This window comes from Peromyscus leucopus, chromosome 5 (genome assembly GCF_004664715.2).
Source record: "Peromyscus leucopus breed LL Stock chromosome 5, UCI_PerLeu_2.1, whole genome shotgun sequence".
NCBI classification, from domain to species: domain Eukaryota; kingdom Metazoa; phylum Chordata; class Mammalia; order Rodentia; family Cricetidae; genus Peromyscus; species Peromyscus leucopus.
Window position 1 is genome coordinate 43,102,420 of NC_051067.1, and position 20,217 is coordinate 43,122,636.

At 38.8% G+C, this 20,217-nt stretch overlaps 1 gene segment (V, D, J or C); it reads right to left on the minus strand.

Moving 5' to 3' along the window:
- The window catches only part of LOC114685685, a 32,471-nt gene extending 12,639 nt beyond the window's left edge, over nucleotides 1-19,832 (minus strand). Inside the window, 4 exon segments of the C gene segment in view lie at nucleotides 1,859-2,188; nucleotides 8,632-8,687; nucleotides 19,133-19,439; nucleotides 19,549-19,832. Of these exon segments, the coding sequence occupies nucleotides 1,859-2,188; nucleotides 8,632-8,687; nucleotides 19,133-19,439; nucleotides 19,549-19,591 (736 nt within the window).
- Between the last annotated feature and the right edge of the window lie 385 nt (nucleotides 19,833-20,217).

The following is a 20,217-nucleotide window of genomic DNA, read 5'->3' on the forward strand; positions in this document are numbered from 1 at the left end:
TTACTTTCTGTCTTCAAGGTCTGCCTTAATGGCTCTAAGTATTTTTTTTTGGGGGGGGGCCTTTCAGTGACTTTATTATCTAAGAGATAAACAAACATCACTATCAGCATGAACTGGTTGAGGTATAAAAGAATAGTATAATATATATTATATAGTATAATAATACAATCATTTTAAACTCCCCCAGACAAAGGTAATTGCAGTCTTAGCTTCCTGTCCTTTTATAATCATGCCATCAAGTTCTTTTATCAAGACAAACCACACAAGAACAAAACATCTTCCCAGAAGCAACATTAGAAGTTGTTGAATGCTGTTACCGGAAATGCCTTGATTGCTTTCCTACCATGAGACACACTTGGCACACACTTTTTCTAAGTTCATCGTAAGTAAGTTATAATAAGGGGAACCTCTCCTCTGCATATATTCATCACCAATGGTTTTACTCTTCTTTATTTTTCCTTGACCACTAGAAAAGTCATAACATAATTAAACTAACAAAATGACCATGTGAACTTCCAGCCTTGTATATTTGTCTTGCCTCTATCTCTTTAAAATGAAAATTGAATATGGGACTCTCTTGTGATGATTTGCTACGGGGTGGCAAACAGCAACTTCCTTCATTGCTGTTAATTCATTTTCTCTCCATGGAAACCCTAGGTAAAGGCAGGCAACTTCACAGACATCACTGGCCACTCTGAAACAAAGTATTCTGGAGGACAAGGATTACTAAGGACATCTGATGGGTGAATGACAAAGGTGTCCCCATGTTTTGTCATTTGTGTATTTCTTTACTAGATCGAAAGGGTTTGTCAGCCACATGGGGGAAACAAAAGGCTCTTTTTCTCTGTCCCTCTGGGTCCTTAGGAATGCTTTCATGACTCAGGGTAAGATTGTACCCGCATGGAAAGCTAGCTGCTGGCCCACTGCCTGTCTTTCCCCACTCAGCCTTCGGGCTCAGCTGTGAGTATCCTGGACATGGCTCCTGAATAATGCATGATTCCAAACGACGAGGAACAGAATTACAGGCTCTTCACCGCAGCCATTGGGTCCCTACCTCATCCTATCCACATTTCACTCGGATCCGGCATGCAGGTGACACAGCAAATGTCTACCCAAGAGGCTGCATTTACAAATGGCAGGAAATCAATTCTCCACGGAAAACAGAAATGTGTTCCATATTTTATCTCATCCACACTTAAATTATGAATGCTATGCAACAGTGATATGTAAAACAAAAATCACAAAACCTCAAGGCTGCCATAAATCTTCAGTAGCCAAATAGTTCTGCCTTTTTTTAAATATAAATGTTTTATATGAGTACTATCTTGTCAGTTAAGAACTTACTGTAGGTAAAATAGAGTGCATTGAAATTGAATTAGGAAATTTTGTTTATTTTACATTATAGAACATTTCTGAAAGGTGTGTATTGTTCTTGTATCTGAATCAAGTACAGCCAGCCAAAGTGGGAACAGCGGTTCAGCATTTCAAGCACTGAATGGCTAGATGCCTTTGGGTATGTTGATTCAATTAATCCATGCAGCAATTCTAAAAAATAAGATATAATCTTCATATTTTACATAGTATAACTGAGACCAAGAAAATTAAAAGCAAATATTTTGCTATTTTTTCCTTATAACCTTCTCTGAGACAGAACATCATGGTTCTGTGTTTACAATATATATAGTAAGATTTAAGAAAGATTCATTTTATTTTTGAGCTGAGGATCGAACCCAGGGCCTTGTGCTTGCTAGGCAAGTGCTCTACCACTGAGCTAAATCCCCAACCCCAGAAAGATTCATTTTTTAAATCAATACACATTATAACAATAGGACCATTCCCTTTTATAACATATACATACCTTTATCTATGGGAGGAAACAGAATCTCTTGATCAACTCCTCCCTGATTGTTTTCATGTTTGACAATACATTTATGCTCTTTATCCATTGAATCCTCAGTCACAGTCAGCCAGCTAAACTTCATGTATGTGTTATTAGTCTTCATGCTATTTCCCTCTTGAGATTTCAGAATCTTATCACCATCCTTTTCTTTCCAGTATACCCTTATAACATCAGGGAAGAATTTCTCAAGGAGACAAAGGTATGTCCCAGCCTTATGGAGATTTGTTTCAGCAACAGAAGGAAGAAAAATGGTAGGCTTGGGGAAAACATCTGAACCAAGGTGTTTGTCTGTAGGAAAACATAAAATATAAAATATAAAAAGAGAGTTATTGGGGAGACTCAACTGTTACATGAAGTTGACACAATCTGGTGCACTGTACTGGGAAGACAAATTATGACTGAGTTAGCGCCCACTGTAGACTTCCACCCACCATAGGTTGCAGATATTTACTATTGTCCTGACTTTATAGATGAACAATTCATAGAGGTTTCTGCATGACTTCCAGAAGTCAGCTGTTGACTGGAGAAGCCTAATTGAAATCTGTCTTTAGTTCTTCCACAGGCCAGCATGGATTCTTCGCTGCATCTCCTGTGTTTTCTCAGATTAGGTCACATTTTCAAGATGGATGAAGGAGAACTGGGAATGTGATGTCTTTGAGGACTGGGATCAACACTTCCCTAATGGCTGGTCTTCCCACCCCTTGTCTCCTAGACTGTTTGGCTAAGTCACTCTCCCATGTATTTGCAATTCAAATAACCCACCCTCTACTTAGCTAATTCTCAAATGTGCCCTCTTGATATTATCTCACATATGAGATGTCACAAGGTGAGTTGCCTGTTTTAGTGGTCATTTCCTCCAAAGCACAATAGCACGCATTTGGGGATCTCAGAATCTGAGCAAAACAAAGTCCTCTGTCTTCTCTTTGCATTCTGCTCTGCTTGACTGAGGGAACTCCCAAGGTTGTAATCTCAGGAAAAGTGCCTTTCCCATACCAGCTTCAGTGGCATCATCTGTCTTAGCTTCATGTTAAGGCAACCAAGAGAGCCCTGCCTGGCTACAGCCTAGTGTGTGTCAATGCATGGCAACACTTCACTTTTGCTGTCCAGAAGAATCATTCTGTTCCAAGTTAGCAGCATGGCACATGCAAATCCAATCTGTTCCCAGAAAGAACAGCTGCAAACTGATTTCAGCCAGCTAGTTCCAAAGTATGGCCTGAAACTGCTGGCTTAGTCTTAATGAGGATTGACTAGAGGCACAGCAGATAGCCAGGTTGCACAGCCAACGTAGATCCTTAAGTGCTAACTACCGTATCATAGCCTGTCTTCTGAGGGTTCCCAGTCTGCAAGGTTCATAGCACTGACATGGCGGCAGGGTCATGGGTTCATTTGACAAGTCTCTCAGTGGATGGAGGACAGTGTCTGCTCTATGCTTTGCTTTCCTTCTGAAGGTCTTGTGCACTGAAATCCTTTCTTAAATTTATTGTGGATTTCAAAATATGATTTGTTTCTTTTTAATCAAATAATAAAAAGTATGTGTGTTCACTACATATTCTTTTATCTTTGAGCATAAAATTTTAATGTCTCTTGCTAGGTAACCACAACTGCTTCTCCTTTTTTGTTTCCCATTTTGATCTTCTGTTGTTTCTTAACTGGGTGACTCCTTGTGGATATTGTTCCAGTTTTTCTTAAGTAGATTTCGGAAACAGGCATTGAGAACAGTCAATCCACAGTTTGTGTGGTGTAGCTATTTCTCTTTCTACCTTGTGAGATGATTGTTTGAGGAGGATGGGAGATTTGATTCTCAGTCCTGGCTTTATGACTAGGATGCATCTGGCTGCATGTAAGCAGATCTAAGATGAGAACGTAGACTGAGGATTTCTTTACCAAGTTGTCGCTCATGATACAGGGCTAACTGTGCATGTAGGCTTCGTGCAACCTTCATGTGAGAAGATGCTCTTCTGTCCTTCTGAACCACAGCACAGTTTAGAGAATATCAGATTTATATGGACTCAGTTAATGCTAACTTCGTAGTTGACATTCACAAACAGAACTCATAGAACTAAAAAGCTTCTGTACAGCGAAGGAAATAATCAGTTAATAGATGAAGAAACCCACAGAGTGGGAGAGAAGCTTTGCCAGCTATACATCTGACAGAGGATTAATATCCAAAATATGTAGATAACCCCAAAAGCAGTCAGGGGCTGGAGGGATAACTAAGCAACTAAGAGTGCTTGATATTGAGGGGGCTTTAAGTAGGGAGGGAGAAGAGAGAGCAAGCCAGAGAGGGAGAGGGAAGGATAGATAACACTAAAGAGGTGTGAAAAGCCATAGGGAATTATATTTACTTAAGATTTACATGCACACGCGCGCGCGCGCGCGCGCGCGCACACACACACACACAAACACACAAACACATAGGGGGAGGGAGAAACTGACTTAGGGTGGCAGCTTTCTCTTCATCCATAGGCTGTCCCACCCTAGAGCCAGCCATGGGAAACTTCATTTTGGGTTTTGATCAGAGGAGCCCAAGAGACCCTCGGAACAATATAGGTTATTGACATTGCTGTTGGTTGCCTCTAAGAATTTGCAAATAAGACCCTATTGCTGAAGGAACCACACTTTAGATATAGGACTTGGAGGAATTAAAGTGGAGTTGACCTGGAAGCCTCCTTCCTAAGGATTATCTCTCATAGTACCAGAAGGAGGTATGCAAGCTGCCAAGGCAGAAAAGCAATCAAAGAAAGACCTATGAACCATAATGACCAGATAACAAGATGTCTTTAAAGGTGTTGTAGTGGCAAGTATATCTTGGGGGGTAACTAAAAGCCATCTAATTGGATGTAAAGCTTTCTCAAATGGAGAGAATTTGGGCCTAATACTGTAAACCTGGCTCACTACTCTTGGCTGGTGATGCTGCCCACTCTAGAGGAGAGCCTACTACTGCCATTTCCCTAAAGCAGTATAATTTCTAACTGCGTTCCAAATGCCTATCCTTCCTTATGCACACAGTTTGTGTGGTAAGGAATTTTCCCTTTGCAGCAGATGGAAACCATTACAGAAAGTCACAACTGGTCAAAATGCAGAGGACAATTGCCTAGTGGGTACCCAGCCCCAATTCATGCATAACTCTGTACAACATAGAAGGAGAAGTGGAAAGATTGTAAGAGCCAGAGGACCAGGACATCTGCTGGGAATGTCTTCTGTATATGGGAAGCTACACCCACGGAGTCTCAAGAATATGGATGCTTGAACAAAAACTGAGAAAAAGAATAACATCAGTTGACATGCCAATTCCAATGGGAGAAATCTCACAAGGTCCCTCTTCCTTAAAAAACTACAGGCAATTAATGGCTGCTGAGTTAGGGAGAATCAGGGTCTCTGATAGGTTATCCAATTCCAAGTTGTCAGTCCTAATCATATACTAGCAAAACCAAAGGGACTCAACATGGTTATTTATAAATTCATTGTGTGTGTGTGTGTGTGTGTGTGTGTGTGTGTGTGTGTGTGTGTGTGTAACAGTATGAGTTAAAGAATAGGAGGCCATAAGCTTGAGAGGGAGTTGGGAGGGGACATTATAGGTGTTAGTGGGAGGAAAGGTAGGAATGGACATGATATAAATGTAGTGCTCATGAAATACTCAAAAAACTAAAATTATAAAAAGGAAACAATGCAAACACAGTTAACATATATTTAGTAATTATTACATGAGTATATAGCCTTTATAGATAATGCTTATTTCGCACATATGTTGATAAAAGATTAACTGCGAAACTGCTCTTCTTTTGTTGTGTGAGTAGATCATTGCTTTAGGGCATAAAATATTCATGATACCACAAAATGGTGGGTGATTCCTCCTGGCCACTCAGGACTGAGAAGGTTGCTATGTGGTAGATGTAAGTCAGTTCAAGTCTGGAAACACTCTCATAAAACGTAAGGGCACAGCATCATTTCTTAGCTGATGCTGGTATCGACAGAAATTTTAACTTTGTTTAAATTTAAATTAAGAAATCTGATATTGTAAGTGCTAGTTTGACTGGAGTATTAGACTGGAAAAGTTTTTTTTTTTTTTCTATAGTTAGCTGGGAAATAAAGGTCACCTCACCTTCACCTTCTGCAAGAGGCATGTTAAATTGCAATCACTTTTGGAATCAGGAAATATTCATTGTAGAAGGAATAAGTATTGTGTAGATCCTGAACCTTATAATGTGAGACTTGTGTTAGGCTTGGTTCATACATTTTCGTTACTGAGTTCATATGAACATATAAGAGATGGCAACCTGAATTGTAGAGAAGTTAATATTTAATTATCTACTCGTCCCAGGTAACAAGTTAGATAATTTCCATATTTAATTTCAAATAATTCTTATAATACCCACTAAAGAGGGAGGTCATTTTCTTCATAGTACAGGCCAACTATGAATGAAAATATGAATAATTTTAACAACAGTTGTGCAGACTCTTTATAACATAGTACCAAGTAAAAACAGTCAGATCCAGTATCATGAATCTACTCTACCCTGATTTTGTAAATATAATTAAAATATACTGGATAAACAACTGAATGTAAGTTTCACAGAATAATGGCCATGAATGGCAGTAGCAGGTGTTTTTTCTTATATATTGTAACAATTCTCCTATGATCAAAGGGAATTTTAATAGCTGTAAGAAGAAATCTATTCCCTTAAATAGTTTTCATGTATAAATCAGCTCTTAGCCTAACGTAATTACACTTTTTAAATATTTCTTTACTTTTGATGAAACAATAATAGTATTCATGAATTTGAACATTTAGCAAATAGATATTAAATAATACTTTTAGTCATTTGGTGATTCAAATGAATGGAGTGATTGGCATCTAGATGTATTATGACATGATTTTTTTTGCTAAGATCCAATTCCAACTGATAAATAGACTTGAGTTATTTCACAGAGTAAATTCATATTTTTTCTCTGGGGCCAGGCCTCAGGCATGCTAGGCAAGAATTCTACCACTGAGCTGCTGTTCCCAACCTCAAGGTGTAAATTATTAATGATGACCTCACAAGCTAGTCCTTGCTTGGAAAATCTCGTTTTGACTTGAGGATTCCTTGACAGTTTCCAGAGCACTGAATTTTAATTCTGCACTATACATCAGAACATACTAACCTATATTTTTCCCATGGTTGTCTCATCATGAGAGTCTAGGCAGCTGTGAATTATGCAACTGAGGAGTGCATTTAATACAACTTACCTCTTTCAACATCTTCAACATTTCCAGCAAATTTAATGCCGATACAGAAATAAAAGCGAGTAATGTTAAGCTGTCTGGTCACATTATAGAAATAACCCAAGAACCATAGCTTAATCATTTGATAATAACGTATACAGAATTATCCCCATTATCTTTTGTGGAGAGAAAGGGGTAAGTTTGGCTCCATGACAGAAGCATTTCATTCATGTGATGCTTCACATAATCATACAAATTGTGAATGTTAATCAAGTGTCAATGAAAATGTCCATGTAAAATGTCAAGCCACAGAGCAGGGAATATTCTAAACTTAAAAGATGACAATGCTTGTGACATTGGAATACACGATATCGATATCTGCCACCATTGTGTATTCTGTAACTGGGGAGAAATCAAGAGCCTCAGCCCAGTGTTTCCTGTGAAAGGAGATAAACGTCTGTGTAATGATGTAGAATAATGACTGAAGGCACACACTCTTTAACATAATGTCTAGCTTTCAATCTTTTTGTAATGTTATTCTTCTCTTTAATAGGATGATTTGTGGTCACATCCTCTAATTTTTCTTAGCTCTATTTTCAAATATCACTCATCCAAAATGCTTAGACCCACAAGTGTTTTAGATCATATATGGTTTCGTATTTTAAAAAGCAATAACTACTACACAAATTAAGAGTGGAAAGGATTCCGGAAACCCAGGGCCTCCTGACTTTCTGGAACCCAGAGGTCTTGTGAGGCCTAATCACAACATCTAACCCTCAGGACAGGAAGCTCTTTAATGTAGAGTTTGTGCCATGTCTGATCTTTTTATCTCTCACATTCTGAACAAAAGCTATTCAGCTGCTGAGAGCATGACCCAATGCAGAAGCAGAGCCATAAAGAGACTTTCCATGGAGCTGGGACTCAAATGCCTGTGGGACACACACATTCCATTAAATTGGGTCTTCTTCAGGCAGTACCCAAGTGTCTTGGTGCCATAAATTCTGTCTGCTCTCTCATACTACCCTAAGATGTCAGGTAAATGAGAGGGATGCATTGATATTCTTAGAATTTTCTGTAAGAACTAATGCTTCAATGGTATTTAGAATCTATTCATAAGCAGGAATAGAGATCTTTTAGTTTTCTGAAGAAAGGAACTATTATAATTCCCCAAATATATAGAGAAGAAATTAATAAAGTTCCATGTTGAGGAGTCCTACTTAAAAGACCTTCCACAGAGAAATAACCTTATATAACAGCAATACTGGTAGATAGCATAAACACTAAGTCTTCACAGAATTCTAATTTCTACCTGTGTATGTATTTTAAATGCAGGATTTCAGTTTGCTGACTGCAAGGAAGGAAGAAATTGCTTACAAAGTAGCTTTGACTCTATATCCAATAACTCATAACTGTAAAGTTGTTGTCAGATATGGTTGATTATAACTGGTTTTTATTTTTCTAAAAATAAGAAAAAAAATCTCATCGGTTATTCACTACTAAGATAACAATACAGCAGCTTTCTTACCTGAGGGAATTACTATGAGCTTCGTCCCTTTTGAAAATACTTTGATCCATGATGACCTATCACACTGCTCAGGGCTTCTACAAAAACACGAATCCTTTCTTTACCTTCAGTATGATGAGCCATTTAGGAACTCTGTCTTAGAAAGTTGACCCGAATTTCTTTGGAAAGTTTTGTGTCATTCAATAGTTTGTGAGTTTCCTTGTAAACTGACTTCACAAACTTCTCTTTTCTGAGGTAGCAGTTACTGGAAAGTATCAACAGACGATGGGAAGGATCAAAGCAGAAAGAGGGCTGGGCCCTGCCACAAACCAACAACTTCCCTAAGTTACCAGGAAACACATTCTGAGAATTAAGTCTCTTTTTAAAATTCCCAGATGTTTATTCTTGTTGAATCTGCTAAGATAATTTATCAAATATGCCTCTATTCTGAGAAATACCAAAGCCACTCCTTCAATAATTTGGGAGTTTCTTAGGGAGAAAGCTCTCTATCAACGACAATGGAAATACAGCAACCAAGGAAAGTTTAAGGATGGTGAACCAAGCCCTCCATGTTCAAGAAAGCCACGTGACCTCTTGCCAACGTGATTTATTATCAGAGTGGTGGCAACTGGGATATGGCTTTTTGGATGACTTCCTATTCTCCCTTGTATGAGAAAATTCTATCTTCCATGGAATTATAAATCCCTTATTTATACTAGAAAGTGGAAACTAAAATCCAGTGCTCTGAAATTCTGAAAAACAAACAAACAAAAAAGCCCCCTGAAGGCATTTCTGTGATCTCCTGACACTCACCTCAGGAGGAGAGGACTGGCCAGAAACACCCTGGAGCATAGGTGAAGCACCTACCTGGCCTGGCTGACTGCCTTGTCCTCCCCACATCTCACTGTCCAGGCCTAAGTTATATGAACAGACATGAACTCTGTTTTTGAAGATGGAGGACTGATGGTGATCAGAACAACTGCCTATGGTGATATGTTATTTGTACTGAAATGTGATTTTATTTGTGTGTTAATAAATAAAGTTGCCTGGGGGTCAGAGCTAATAGTAAGCCTTAGCAGAAGCTGGGCAGTGGTGGTGCACGCCTTTAATCCCAGCTCTTGGGAGGCAGAGCTAAACGGATCTCTGTGTGTTCAAGGATACAGCCAGCATGGAGACACACGCCTTTAATCTCAATACTAACCATAGAAGACCTGGAGGTCTGTATAGACAGACGGTGACTAGGAGGTCATGTGGTTGGGTTTACAAGCAATGAGAAGGCAGAACAGAAACACTATAAAAAGACAGACACACAGGAAGTAGGTCTCTTTCGGAGAGGTAGGACAACAGTGACAGTGAAGGGTAAGATTTTTAGCTCTTAGCTATTGCTCTGACCTCTTGGCTTTCATCTCTGTATTGGCTCTGTATTTCTTTTTTAATAAAACGGTTGGTTACATCTACAACTGCCCATCAACAGCCCACTCACAGCCACCAACCCAAATGAGAGCACAGGACTGTAGAAGAAAATTATGTTCTGAATGTGGTTTTAAATGTAAATGTTTATAGATTTAGTTTTATGTATATATTTTGCCTGCATATATGTCATGTATAGCACGTGAATGCTAAGTGCCAACAGAAACCGGAAGAGGGCAGGAGTCCCCTGGAACTGCAGTTTCAGGCAGTTGTGAGCCTTTGTGTGGGTGCTGGGAGACAAACTTGGGACCTCTGCTGGAACAGAAAGTACTCTTGCTGCAAAGTCATCTCTCCAGGCCCCAACTGGCATTTTGGGACAAAATAATAGTTTGTACATTGAGTTCACATCAGTTTATCCTCCAGAAATGTTAATGTCTTTTAATGACTTCTGGCTTCTGGTCCTTAACTAGTTGGAGACTTCTATGAGAAAAACAAGTAGGCTGTATGTATGTATGTATATATATCTATATATATACATATATACACATATATGCAATTCTTCATTCAGACTCTCCAGGTGAGTCTGACTTGTGCCAAGTTGAGAATTAAAACTAATCAAAACATTTGCTAAACAAAGCTTGGCTCAGCTCTGATCATAAGAGAGGTAGGAAGAGGCATTGAGACTGAAATACAAGTGCAGCCACCTTTGTATGTCTCTCATTTGTAAAGTTATTTCGTGCTTAAATTTGAGAAAGTTATAGAGCTAGAGAGAAGGAGGAGGGAATGAAGATAGGAGAGAGGTAGGGATGGAGAGAGAGAGAGGTAGAAAGGAGATGTTGGGGGTGATTGAAATGATACTGAAGTAGATGTTAGATAATAGAAACATATAGGTAAATGGTAAATGATAGATAGATATATAGATTATGGACAGTAGATAAGTATATGGATGGATAGATAGATAGATAGATAGATAGATAGATAGATAGGTAGATAGATGATAGATAGGTAAATGACTGATGATAGGTAGGTGGTAGATAATAGATGACAAATAAATATATAGACAATAGATACTGGATAGATAGCTAAATAATAGTTAAGAGATAGATAGAAGTTAAATAGTCCCTGAGGTCTACATTTGACATTTCTCTTGGGCAATACTTTCCTACTAACATTGATGCTCACACTACACTTCACCTGGAATATTTGGTGATAGACTGCAGGGAGAATTTAAATCTGTCCAAACTTTAGGCTTATGACCACCCAGTCAAAGAAACTTGCTTCAGACTTTGTTTTGCTATTAAGTTTTGCCATTAAATGGCCAACTTCAAGATGACATAACATGTTTTTGTACCATTTTAAAATGCATCAAAACCAAACCTGCATATTTTAGTCAGCCCTATATATTTAGTTTTCTAAATAATTACATACAGTAATATGTGCTAATAACTCAGAACATCAGTCTAATGTTTCAATTATTGAATGATAGATTAGTACAGACATTACAAAAAACTTTATGTGTATAATTTCATGAGACCTTTCAATAGTTCATTAAGGTTAATATTAATGTCCTCCATTGCAAATTAGGAAAATTAGTCAAAGATGTGTAATTTAACCAAAGCCACACAGACAATGTCAGGGAATGTGCATGTAACAAAGATTCATTTAGTAAGCATTGAGAAATAGAGAAAGATAAAATTAAATTGAACAAACCTTAGCCAACTCCTGCCATCCCAAACTCCACCATCATGTACAGAACCCTCCAGAATACCTGCCCATTCCTCAGGTAGGAGACCACACCACCCACCTCTGGTAGCCCAACCCCCACTGCCACAGGACACTGCTGCTGTGGGATGTCTTCTGTGTGCTGTGATTGGATAATAAATAAAGCAGTTTTGGCCTATGGCAAGAAAGCTTACAGCCAGGTGGGAAATCCAAGCTGAGAGACAGGAAAAAGAAAGGCAGAGGTGGGAAGACTCCAGGTGTCACAGGAGAAGCAAGATGCCAGCAGACCGGTAATGCCACAACCACATGGCAACTTATAGATTAATAGAAATGGGTTAAGTTATAAGAGCTAGCTAGCAAGACGTCTGCCATCGGCCATACAATTGGTAATTAATATCAAGCCACTGAATGATTATTTCATAAATGGCTGAGGGACCGTGGAGCCAGAAGGGACCTGAGAAAACCTCCGGCTACACACTGCCTCCTCCCCAGGTGCTAAGGACAACACCTCTGACAACCGTGGCACCCCGTTTCTTCTATGCCAACTCAAGCAGAACACCAGCTGGTGAGATCAGAGGTAGTGCACCTCCCCACGGTGCTGGGGTCAGGACAGCTCCCTCCCTCATGAATCAGAATGGAGTGCCTCCATTCCTGAACCTCAAGCAGCTTCCAGCTGATAGAAAACCAACTAAACCAAGGGAACAGCACACATAGATCCAAACACCTACTCAGTGAAGGCAGGCCAGAAACTCACACCAAAAACTGAACCAGCAAATTACCTCCAGGGGTGCAATGCCTGTCTTAAAAAATGAGTGACATGAAAAGCCAAGACTGAGTCTCCTCCAAAATTACCAAACATGCAGTCTCCAGTGAGAGCAATTTAGACAAAACTCGAGAAAAAATATTTAAAATTGATAAATATATATCTGAGAATTCAAAGAGAACATGAAGTAACTCTCAAATGGACTCAAAGATGATAAGAATAAACTCCTGAGCGAGCCATGGTGTTTAATCCCAGCACTCAGGAGGCAGAGGCAGGTAGATCTCTGTGAGTTCAAAGCCAGACTGGTCTACAAAGCAAGTTCCAAGAGCTACATAGAGAAAAAACAAAGAAAGAAAGAAAGGAAGGAAGGAAGGAAGGAAGGAAGGAAGGAAGGAAAGAAAGAAAGAAAGAAAGAAAGAAAGAAAGAAAGAAAGAAAGAAAGAAAGAAAGAAAGAAAGAAAGAAAGAAAGAAAGAAAGAAAGAAACTAACTCCTGGAAAATTCTAAGAGAATACAAACAAACAGCCAGATGAAATAATGAAGACAACTAAGAATCTGAAAACAGAATTGAACAAAGCGAGAGAATTAGGGAAAGAAAATTCAAGCAGAAATAATGCTGGAAGTGAAAAATTCAATAAGCCAAATTAAAAAGCTAAATGGAAAGTCTCAGCAATATCATGATCATGTGGAGAACAGATTATCAGGGCTTGAAGGCAAGGTAGAAGAAGTGAATCATTAAGTCAAAGAAAACAATAAATCTTTTTTAAAAAATAAATCTTAACCATATGAACCCAATATGTGAGGCCTTCGGGACATGCAGAAAAGAACAAGCCTAGATATAATATATATATATAGAAGATGGAGAATTCCAGGCCAAAAATGCAGAAATGTCTTAAATAAAATCATAGAAGAAAATTTACCAAAACTATGGAGAAGCCCACATTATAAGTGCCTCTATTATTAATACTGATTACATCAGTGATATTAAAAAACTTTCCTCTGCTTTGCACTCTCCAGCCCTGCCCCTCCACTCCTCCGAACTGGTGTCTCACTATGTTGCTGCCCCGCAGTGCCATGCTCTTCTTGCCTTGGCCTTCTAAATATCATGACTAGCACAGCACCTACCGAAGTATACTTTTTGAAATCAGGATTTTCCCCAGTAATTCTTTGAAATATCTTTGTAAAACATAGCTCTCACTTCAGTGGGAATAAGAGACACATGATTTCAGAGGGTAATATAAATGATCATTGCTCAGGAACATGGATTGAGAGTATCACAAATGCTGTGTTCCAATATGTAACAGTTTAATGAAGTTTTTGTGGTAATGGGAAAAAAGAAAGTCATAAATCAAGGCACTTTTCAAATACTTTGGTGAAAATATTAGGTAGGTGGGTCATTATCAACGACTATGGGGGTCCAGCCCCTCGATAGTCCCCTCCGAGGCAGGGTCCGGGAACAATCTACAACCAGCTGATAATTAATATTTGATGAAAAGAAATGAATCTATGTACATGAAACTCCTTAATCCATACACTTTATTATTCTGTGTCAGTTATCTCTACACACTTCTAGTCTACTCTCATTTTTAGCTGCTTTCTTACCTGATTTCTCTCTGTACTTATCTACTGCTCTAAGTTCTATCTTAATTCTCTCGTTTTAATTCTGCCTCATCTAGGCCCTTTTCATCTTATTCTTACCCAGCTAGTACTTCCCCATCTGACTCTTCCTCATCTTCCATCTCGGCCACATGTTCTCTCTGGTCAAGGTCCTCCTTCTCCTTCTCCATTCTCCATCTCTCAGTTCTCCACACCTCTCTTCCTTCTGTCTCCTTATATCTCTAAGTTCTATTCTAAGTCTCGCTGGAATGCAGTTATAAACCCAAGCAATAGAAATCCTCTGGCTGAGCAAGGTCACCAGGCTTGAATTTTATGGAGTCAAAGGTAGGTAAGAATTTTCCTCAGGCAGTGACTGTCAGGCTTTCTTTTACAATCCAAAATGGGAGTGGTAAAAGAGGAGGCCAACTGAGTGCTAAAGACCAGTTAGTATATGAAAAAGGGGTCCATGTGCTCAGTCTACACTCTGAGAAGTAGTAAGTTAGGTAAGAAGTTAGGGGTCTATAAAGTTAGTAAGGCTGTATGAAAGGAGGGTCTGAGATAAATTGTGTAAAGCTATTATCTAATGTCCACCTGACCTAGGCAGTGTCTCCTTGTGGAATTTACCTTAAATTAGTATGTGGGCTGTTATTTCTGTTAGTCCTTGAAAGTGGCTAAGGGAGATATCTGATTCTAGTGCTGAAAGGGGAGAAATGGATGGGCTGGGGGGAAGGAAGCCTCTCCTGAGGCTATTCTCCAAATACCTTGAATGTGTATGTCCGGAGAGTGATTAGTCCACACTGTTAGCACTTCTTAGGGAAAAATCAATTGGGAAAACTATGAAGGCACACATGATTTTCATAACAGAAGACAACTGATATATAACAAGCCAAGTAACACCAAATGCTCCTGGGAATTTGGCTTCCTCTGAAGGAATTCCTTGATCTCTCTGGGTAGTGACTTTGCCATAACCAGCTGCGTTCTTATGATATTCCTGCAGCCTGCAGCAGGTAAGAGCAAAGTAGGGAAATCTCTATCCACAGGCATCGGACAATATTTAATAGCATGCTTAGTCTTTGGGGTGATAGTAGCTAGTGGTCTATCAACATATTCCAAAAGTATTTATCTGTTAGTCACAAAGATGCTTACTTAAACATTAACAATGACAATTAACAATCATTAAGTGGTTAAAGTTAGTTCAGGATAATTTGGCCTCAAAACCACAACATTTCATTTTTTCACCACCACAGAGGTTCTATACAGACAGTTTTCCCCTTGGAATTTTAGCCCACAGAAAGTAGATTTCAAGGACATGGGAGAGGAATTTTTATTTTTATACTTTTAGCATTTGTCACACTGTTCCTTGGGCATACTCAATCATCCCTCTACTAAACTTAGAAGACACATTAGTTGTCAACCATTGTTTCTTACATTGCTGCTTTCTGAGATGTAGGGAGATTTCTTCCTCTTTTTTGTTAATTTATTGTTTGAGAATTTCATACATGTATATAACACATTGTGGTCACGCTAGCCACCCTATTCTTTTATCTGCCTCATCTCAAATCCACCCTTTCTAACTAGCCCACCAACTATAAATCTGAGATCCATAAATAAAGTAATTCAGCCTATGGGCTCTCTACAGAATGGGATGCCCTTGCCCTCTCTGTTACCTAAAGAATGGCCTATTAGAGTTATTGACTTAAATGACTATTTCTTTACTATACCTCTACAAGAAAAGGATAAAGAAAAATTTGCCTTCACAGTACCTACTTATAGTAATTCTCAGCTGGTCAAGACATATCAATGGAAGGCTCTCCCACAGGGAATGTTAAATAGCCACACCCTGTGCCAATATTTCACACAAAAACGATTGGAAATAATTTGTGTACAATTTTCACAATCTATAATTTACCACTATATGGATGATATCTCATTAGCTGATCCAAAGTTAGATATTTTAGAGAGTGTGTTTGAAGATTTAAGAAAGTTTTGCCTCACTGGGGATTACAAATTGCTCCTGAAAAAATACAAAGAGGATATTCTATTATTTAGAACATAAGATAGGCCCACAAAAAAAATAGACCCCTAAAAGGTACAACTTAGGAGAAATTGATTGCAGAATCTTAGTGATTTTCAAAGATTGTTAGGAGACATTTCCAATTTACTTCCCACCATTGGGATAACTAAAAATGTACTACTAAATTTGTCCAGTACCCTAGACAGGGACCAGGACTAAAATAGTCTAAGAGAATTATCAGCTGAAGCTGAGAAGGAATTGGCTCTACTAGAAAAGAAAATAAGAGAGGCACATATGGATCATGTGATTCCAGAGTTTAACTGCATTCTAGTTATAATACCCTCTAGGTTTTTCCCCTACAGGAATCTTAATGCAGAGGGAAGATATTATATTGAAATGGATATTTCTACCATGTAAACCAAATAAGAAATTAAAGACACGTGTGGAAAAGATTTCTGGTTTGGTTTTAAAATGAAAATTAAGAGGTCATCAATTGACAGGAATGAATCCAGCAGAAATTGTTGTACCTTTAACTAATGAGGAAATCTCCTCTTTATGTAAAGATAATGAATATTGGCAAAGAACTTGAAATAGGTTTTTTGGGAGAGATTAACAACTGTTATCCCAAAAGCAAGAGAATAGAATTAATAAAAAGAACCAATTTGGTCCTTCCTCACATTGTACAGGAAAAAACCAATCTCTGAAATCCCCATATTCTATACTGATGCAAACAAATCAGGAAAGGCAGGATATAAGTCAGGAGATTTAAGTAAAATGGTTCAAAGCCCCTACAATTCTGTACAAAATCAGAATTGTATGTCATTCTTATGGTACTAATGGACTTTACAGAACCTCTCAACATAGTTACTGACTCTCAATATACAGAAAGTGTTGTTTTACATATATAAACTACTGAATTTATTCCTGATAAAACAGAATTAACTTTGCTATTTATATAATTACAGGAAATCATCAGAAATAGGGAACATCCTATATATATATATATATATATATATAACACAAATCAGATCCCATACAGGTCTGCCAGGTCCTCTAGTACAAGGTAATGATGAGATTGATTGGTTATTAATAGAAAATGTTCTGGAGGCCTCATAATCTCATAAGAAGCACCATGCAAATGTTTGAAAAAGAACTTTTCCATCACTTGGCAACAAGTCAAGGAAATTGTAACAAGATGTCCTACTTGTTCCTTCTATAACCAAACTCCATTACCTGCTGGAAGTAATCCTAAAGGTATACAAAGAAATTAAATTTGGCAGATGGATGTGTTTCATTTTGCAGAATTTGGAAAATTAAAATATGTACACCACACCATTGATACCTATTCAGGATTTCAGTGGGCAACTGCTTTATGTTCTGAAAAGGCTGATTCTATAATTACACACCTATTAGAAGTTATGGCCATCATGGGAATACTTGTACAAATTGAGACTGACAATGCTCCAGCATATGTCTCTAGTAAAATGAGACAGTTTTTTGCTTATTACAGTATAAAGCATATTACAGGTATACCATACAATCCTATAGAGTAGGCAATTATAGAAAGATCTAATCAAACTCTTAAAGACATGCTAAATAAACAGAAAGAGGTAATAATGACCACTAGGAATAGATTACATAATTTTTATTAACCTTGAACTTTCTTAATGCTGATGAGAAAGGAACAACAGCTGTGGAGAGACAATGGATAATAGAAAAAACTCCCGAGCTAAATCAACCTGTCTACTTCAAAGATGTGTTGACCTCAGAATGGAAACCAGGATATGTGCTACATTGGGGAAGGGGTTTTGCTTTTGTTTCTGCAGGAGAAGAAAAGCTACAGATATCATCAAAATTAATAAAAATTCTGTTTGAACAAGAGAAATCCCTTGATGAGATGTGATAGCTCATCTACTGATGTAACAATTCTACAAGTTGTAAGGAAAACTCACCAAACAAAGGTCGGGGCAAGGTTCTGTTTTTCGTCTTTACAGGAGATAATGCAGGAGTTGAAATCCATGGATACCAATAATGAATCTATTTATTAAGGGGTTATATGGGGTATCAACTCACTGATAAGGGATATGGCAATGTCAGTTGCAGAGTCCCTGGAAGGCTGAGAACGGGTTCCACTGTTTTCCATGCTGCCTGAGTCAGTCTCCACCATCCAAGGACTCAATAGAGAGAAGAAGGGGCCTGTGTACATGCTCCTCAGGTCTTAAGCTAGCTAAGAGGCTGTGGCCTAGGGGCTGGTACCCCAAGGCCACAGGTGGAACCAATACCTACTATGGTTTTGTTTTGTTTTTTATTTTGCTCTGTGACCTACTGCATTTCTTGATGCTCTTGCCCTTTTTTCATTATTTTCTTAGCAAATCACTTAAGTACAGGAACAGAGCTTTCTTTGACCCAGCCATGAATCCAAGGGTATAGACCAAGCTTTGTGACATTGAGCCATCTCCCAAGAATTGTACTTTGGTCTCTAATATCTCCCAGTGAGCTAATTATTTACTTAGAGGTGTAATGGCCAGTAGCTTTCTTTGGTATAAACTATAAATTGTAATTAATGATAGGTCTCCCAATCTCTGAAATTCTCCAGTGCTTGTGAAGGAACTAGGAAAATATAGCAGGAAATATCCCTGTGGGATACACGTCTCTCGTCACATTTTGACCTCTCCTGACTTATTCTAAGCCATTTATTTACTGCAAACCTTTGTGCAGTGAATTAACAAAAGATAAGGTCATGCTGCAAGCTCTCCATCCTATATTTGAATATCTCTCAGATACCCTAACTGAGTAGGAAATAGTGTGGGGCCATCCTGCCTTCAGACTATAGTCTACAGGACCTCACTGGGGAAATAGAACCTGAGATGTGGCAGCTCCAAGAGCTCTGTGGTGGGGAAAGGCTCAGGTGGCCCCTCAGCTGAGCAGCAAGTGGCTGTGCTTGCTGGGAAGGATGTGGGTTGGCACAGATGGGAGATGGTTCTTATGCAGGCTGTTCTAGAAGCTTTAATGTTGTGCTCAACCCAGAGTGCACAGTAGTAGATGGCTTCATCTTCTTTCTTCAAGGAATTTATGATCAAGGTTGCAGTAGAAGTTTGCATATCTTTCTTTGCTTCAATTTTCTTGCTGATTCCTTCTAAAGGGCGATGAGTATTATCATTCCTGACATATATTAGATACTCAAATGGTTGATTTGTCTTCTGCCGGTACCAATGTATGTCTACTTTGTCAAAGCCTTCAAGAGAAACTTTACAGGATATTTGGGCACTCTGGCTTACTGCTCTGGTGACTGATATTCCGATTGGCTCCAACTGCCCAAGCCCAACTGCAAGAGAAAACTCTCATGAACAACAACAACAATAACAGAACGGCATTTGAAGAAATGGAAATGAGGCTGGCTTCGTTGTCTCTTGCACATGGAAATGTCTACTTACAAGCCCAGAGGCAGGAGAAAGTTAATCCACTGAGGAGCAGCATCTTGACTGTCAGGCTGCTTCACAAGGAGGCAGGATGTAGTCTGTGAGTGGGTGTCTCAGGTCACAAGCAGGAAGGTGGGACTGTCCTAGTGTCTCAGAGAAATGCAGGGTCCATGGATTCCCCCAGGGTTGGTCATGATCTGCTCCAGTTCTGAGCAGTTTTGGGGTTTCCTGCCCCACAGCAGCAGGTCAGATGTATATGTGGGTTAAAGGTCTAATAAACATCCTTTGTCTGTATGTCTTCATCTGGTACAGAGTAGGGAGAGTCACCAACCAGTCCTTCACTCTACTGTAGTTATGTTGCCTGGAGACCAGAAAGAGACATTTGCTATATTCTGTCTATGTTTCTGTGATTTGCTATTGATTCAAGACTCAGACACAAGGGCTGACCATGATGTTCTGCACCGGGAGAAAAACAAAACAAAAACTTTGGACGCTGTATTTGTCAGATACTGTGTACAAGTACATAGACATTTTGTGTTTTCTTCTATTAACTCCAAAGTCACCCAGTAGATTGTGACTTGGATAATTACATTTCATTTCTAATATAGGAACTTGGAAGAAAGAAACTGGATTAAAATTGTCAACAGGTATCAAGCAAGTCAATCTATGCAAAGTGCCATCTCC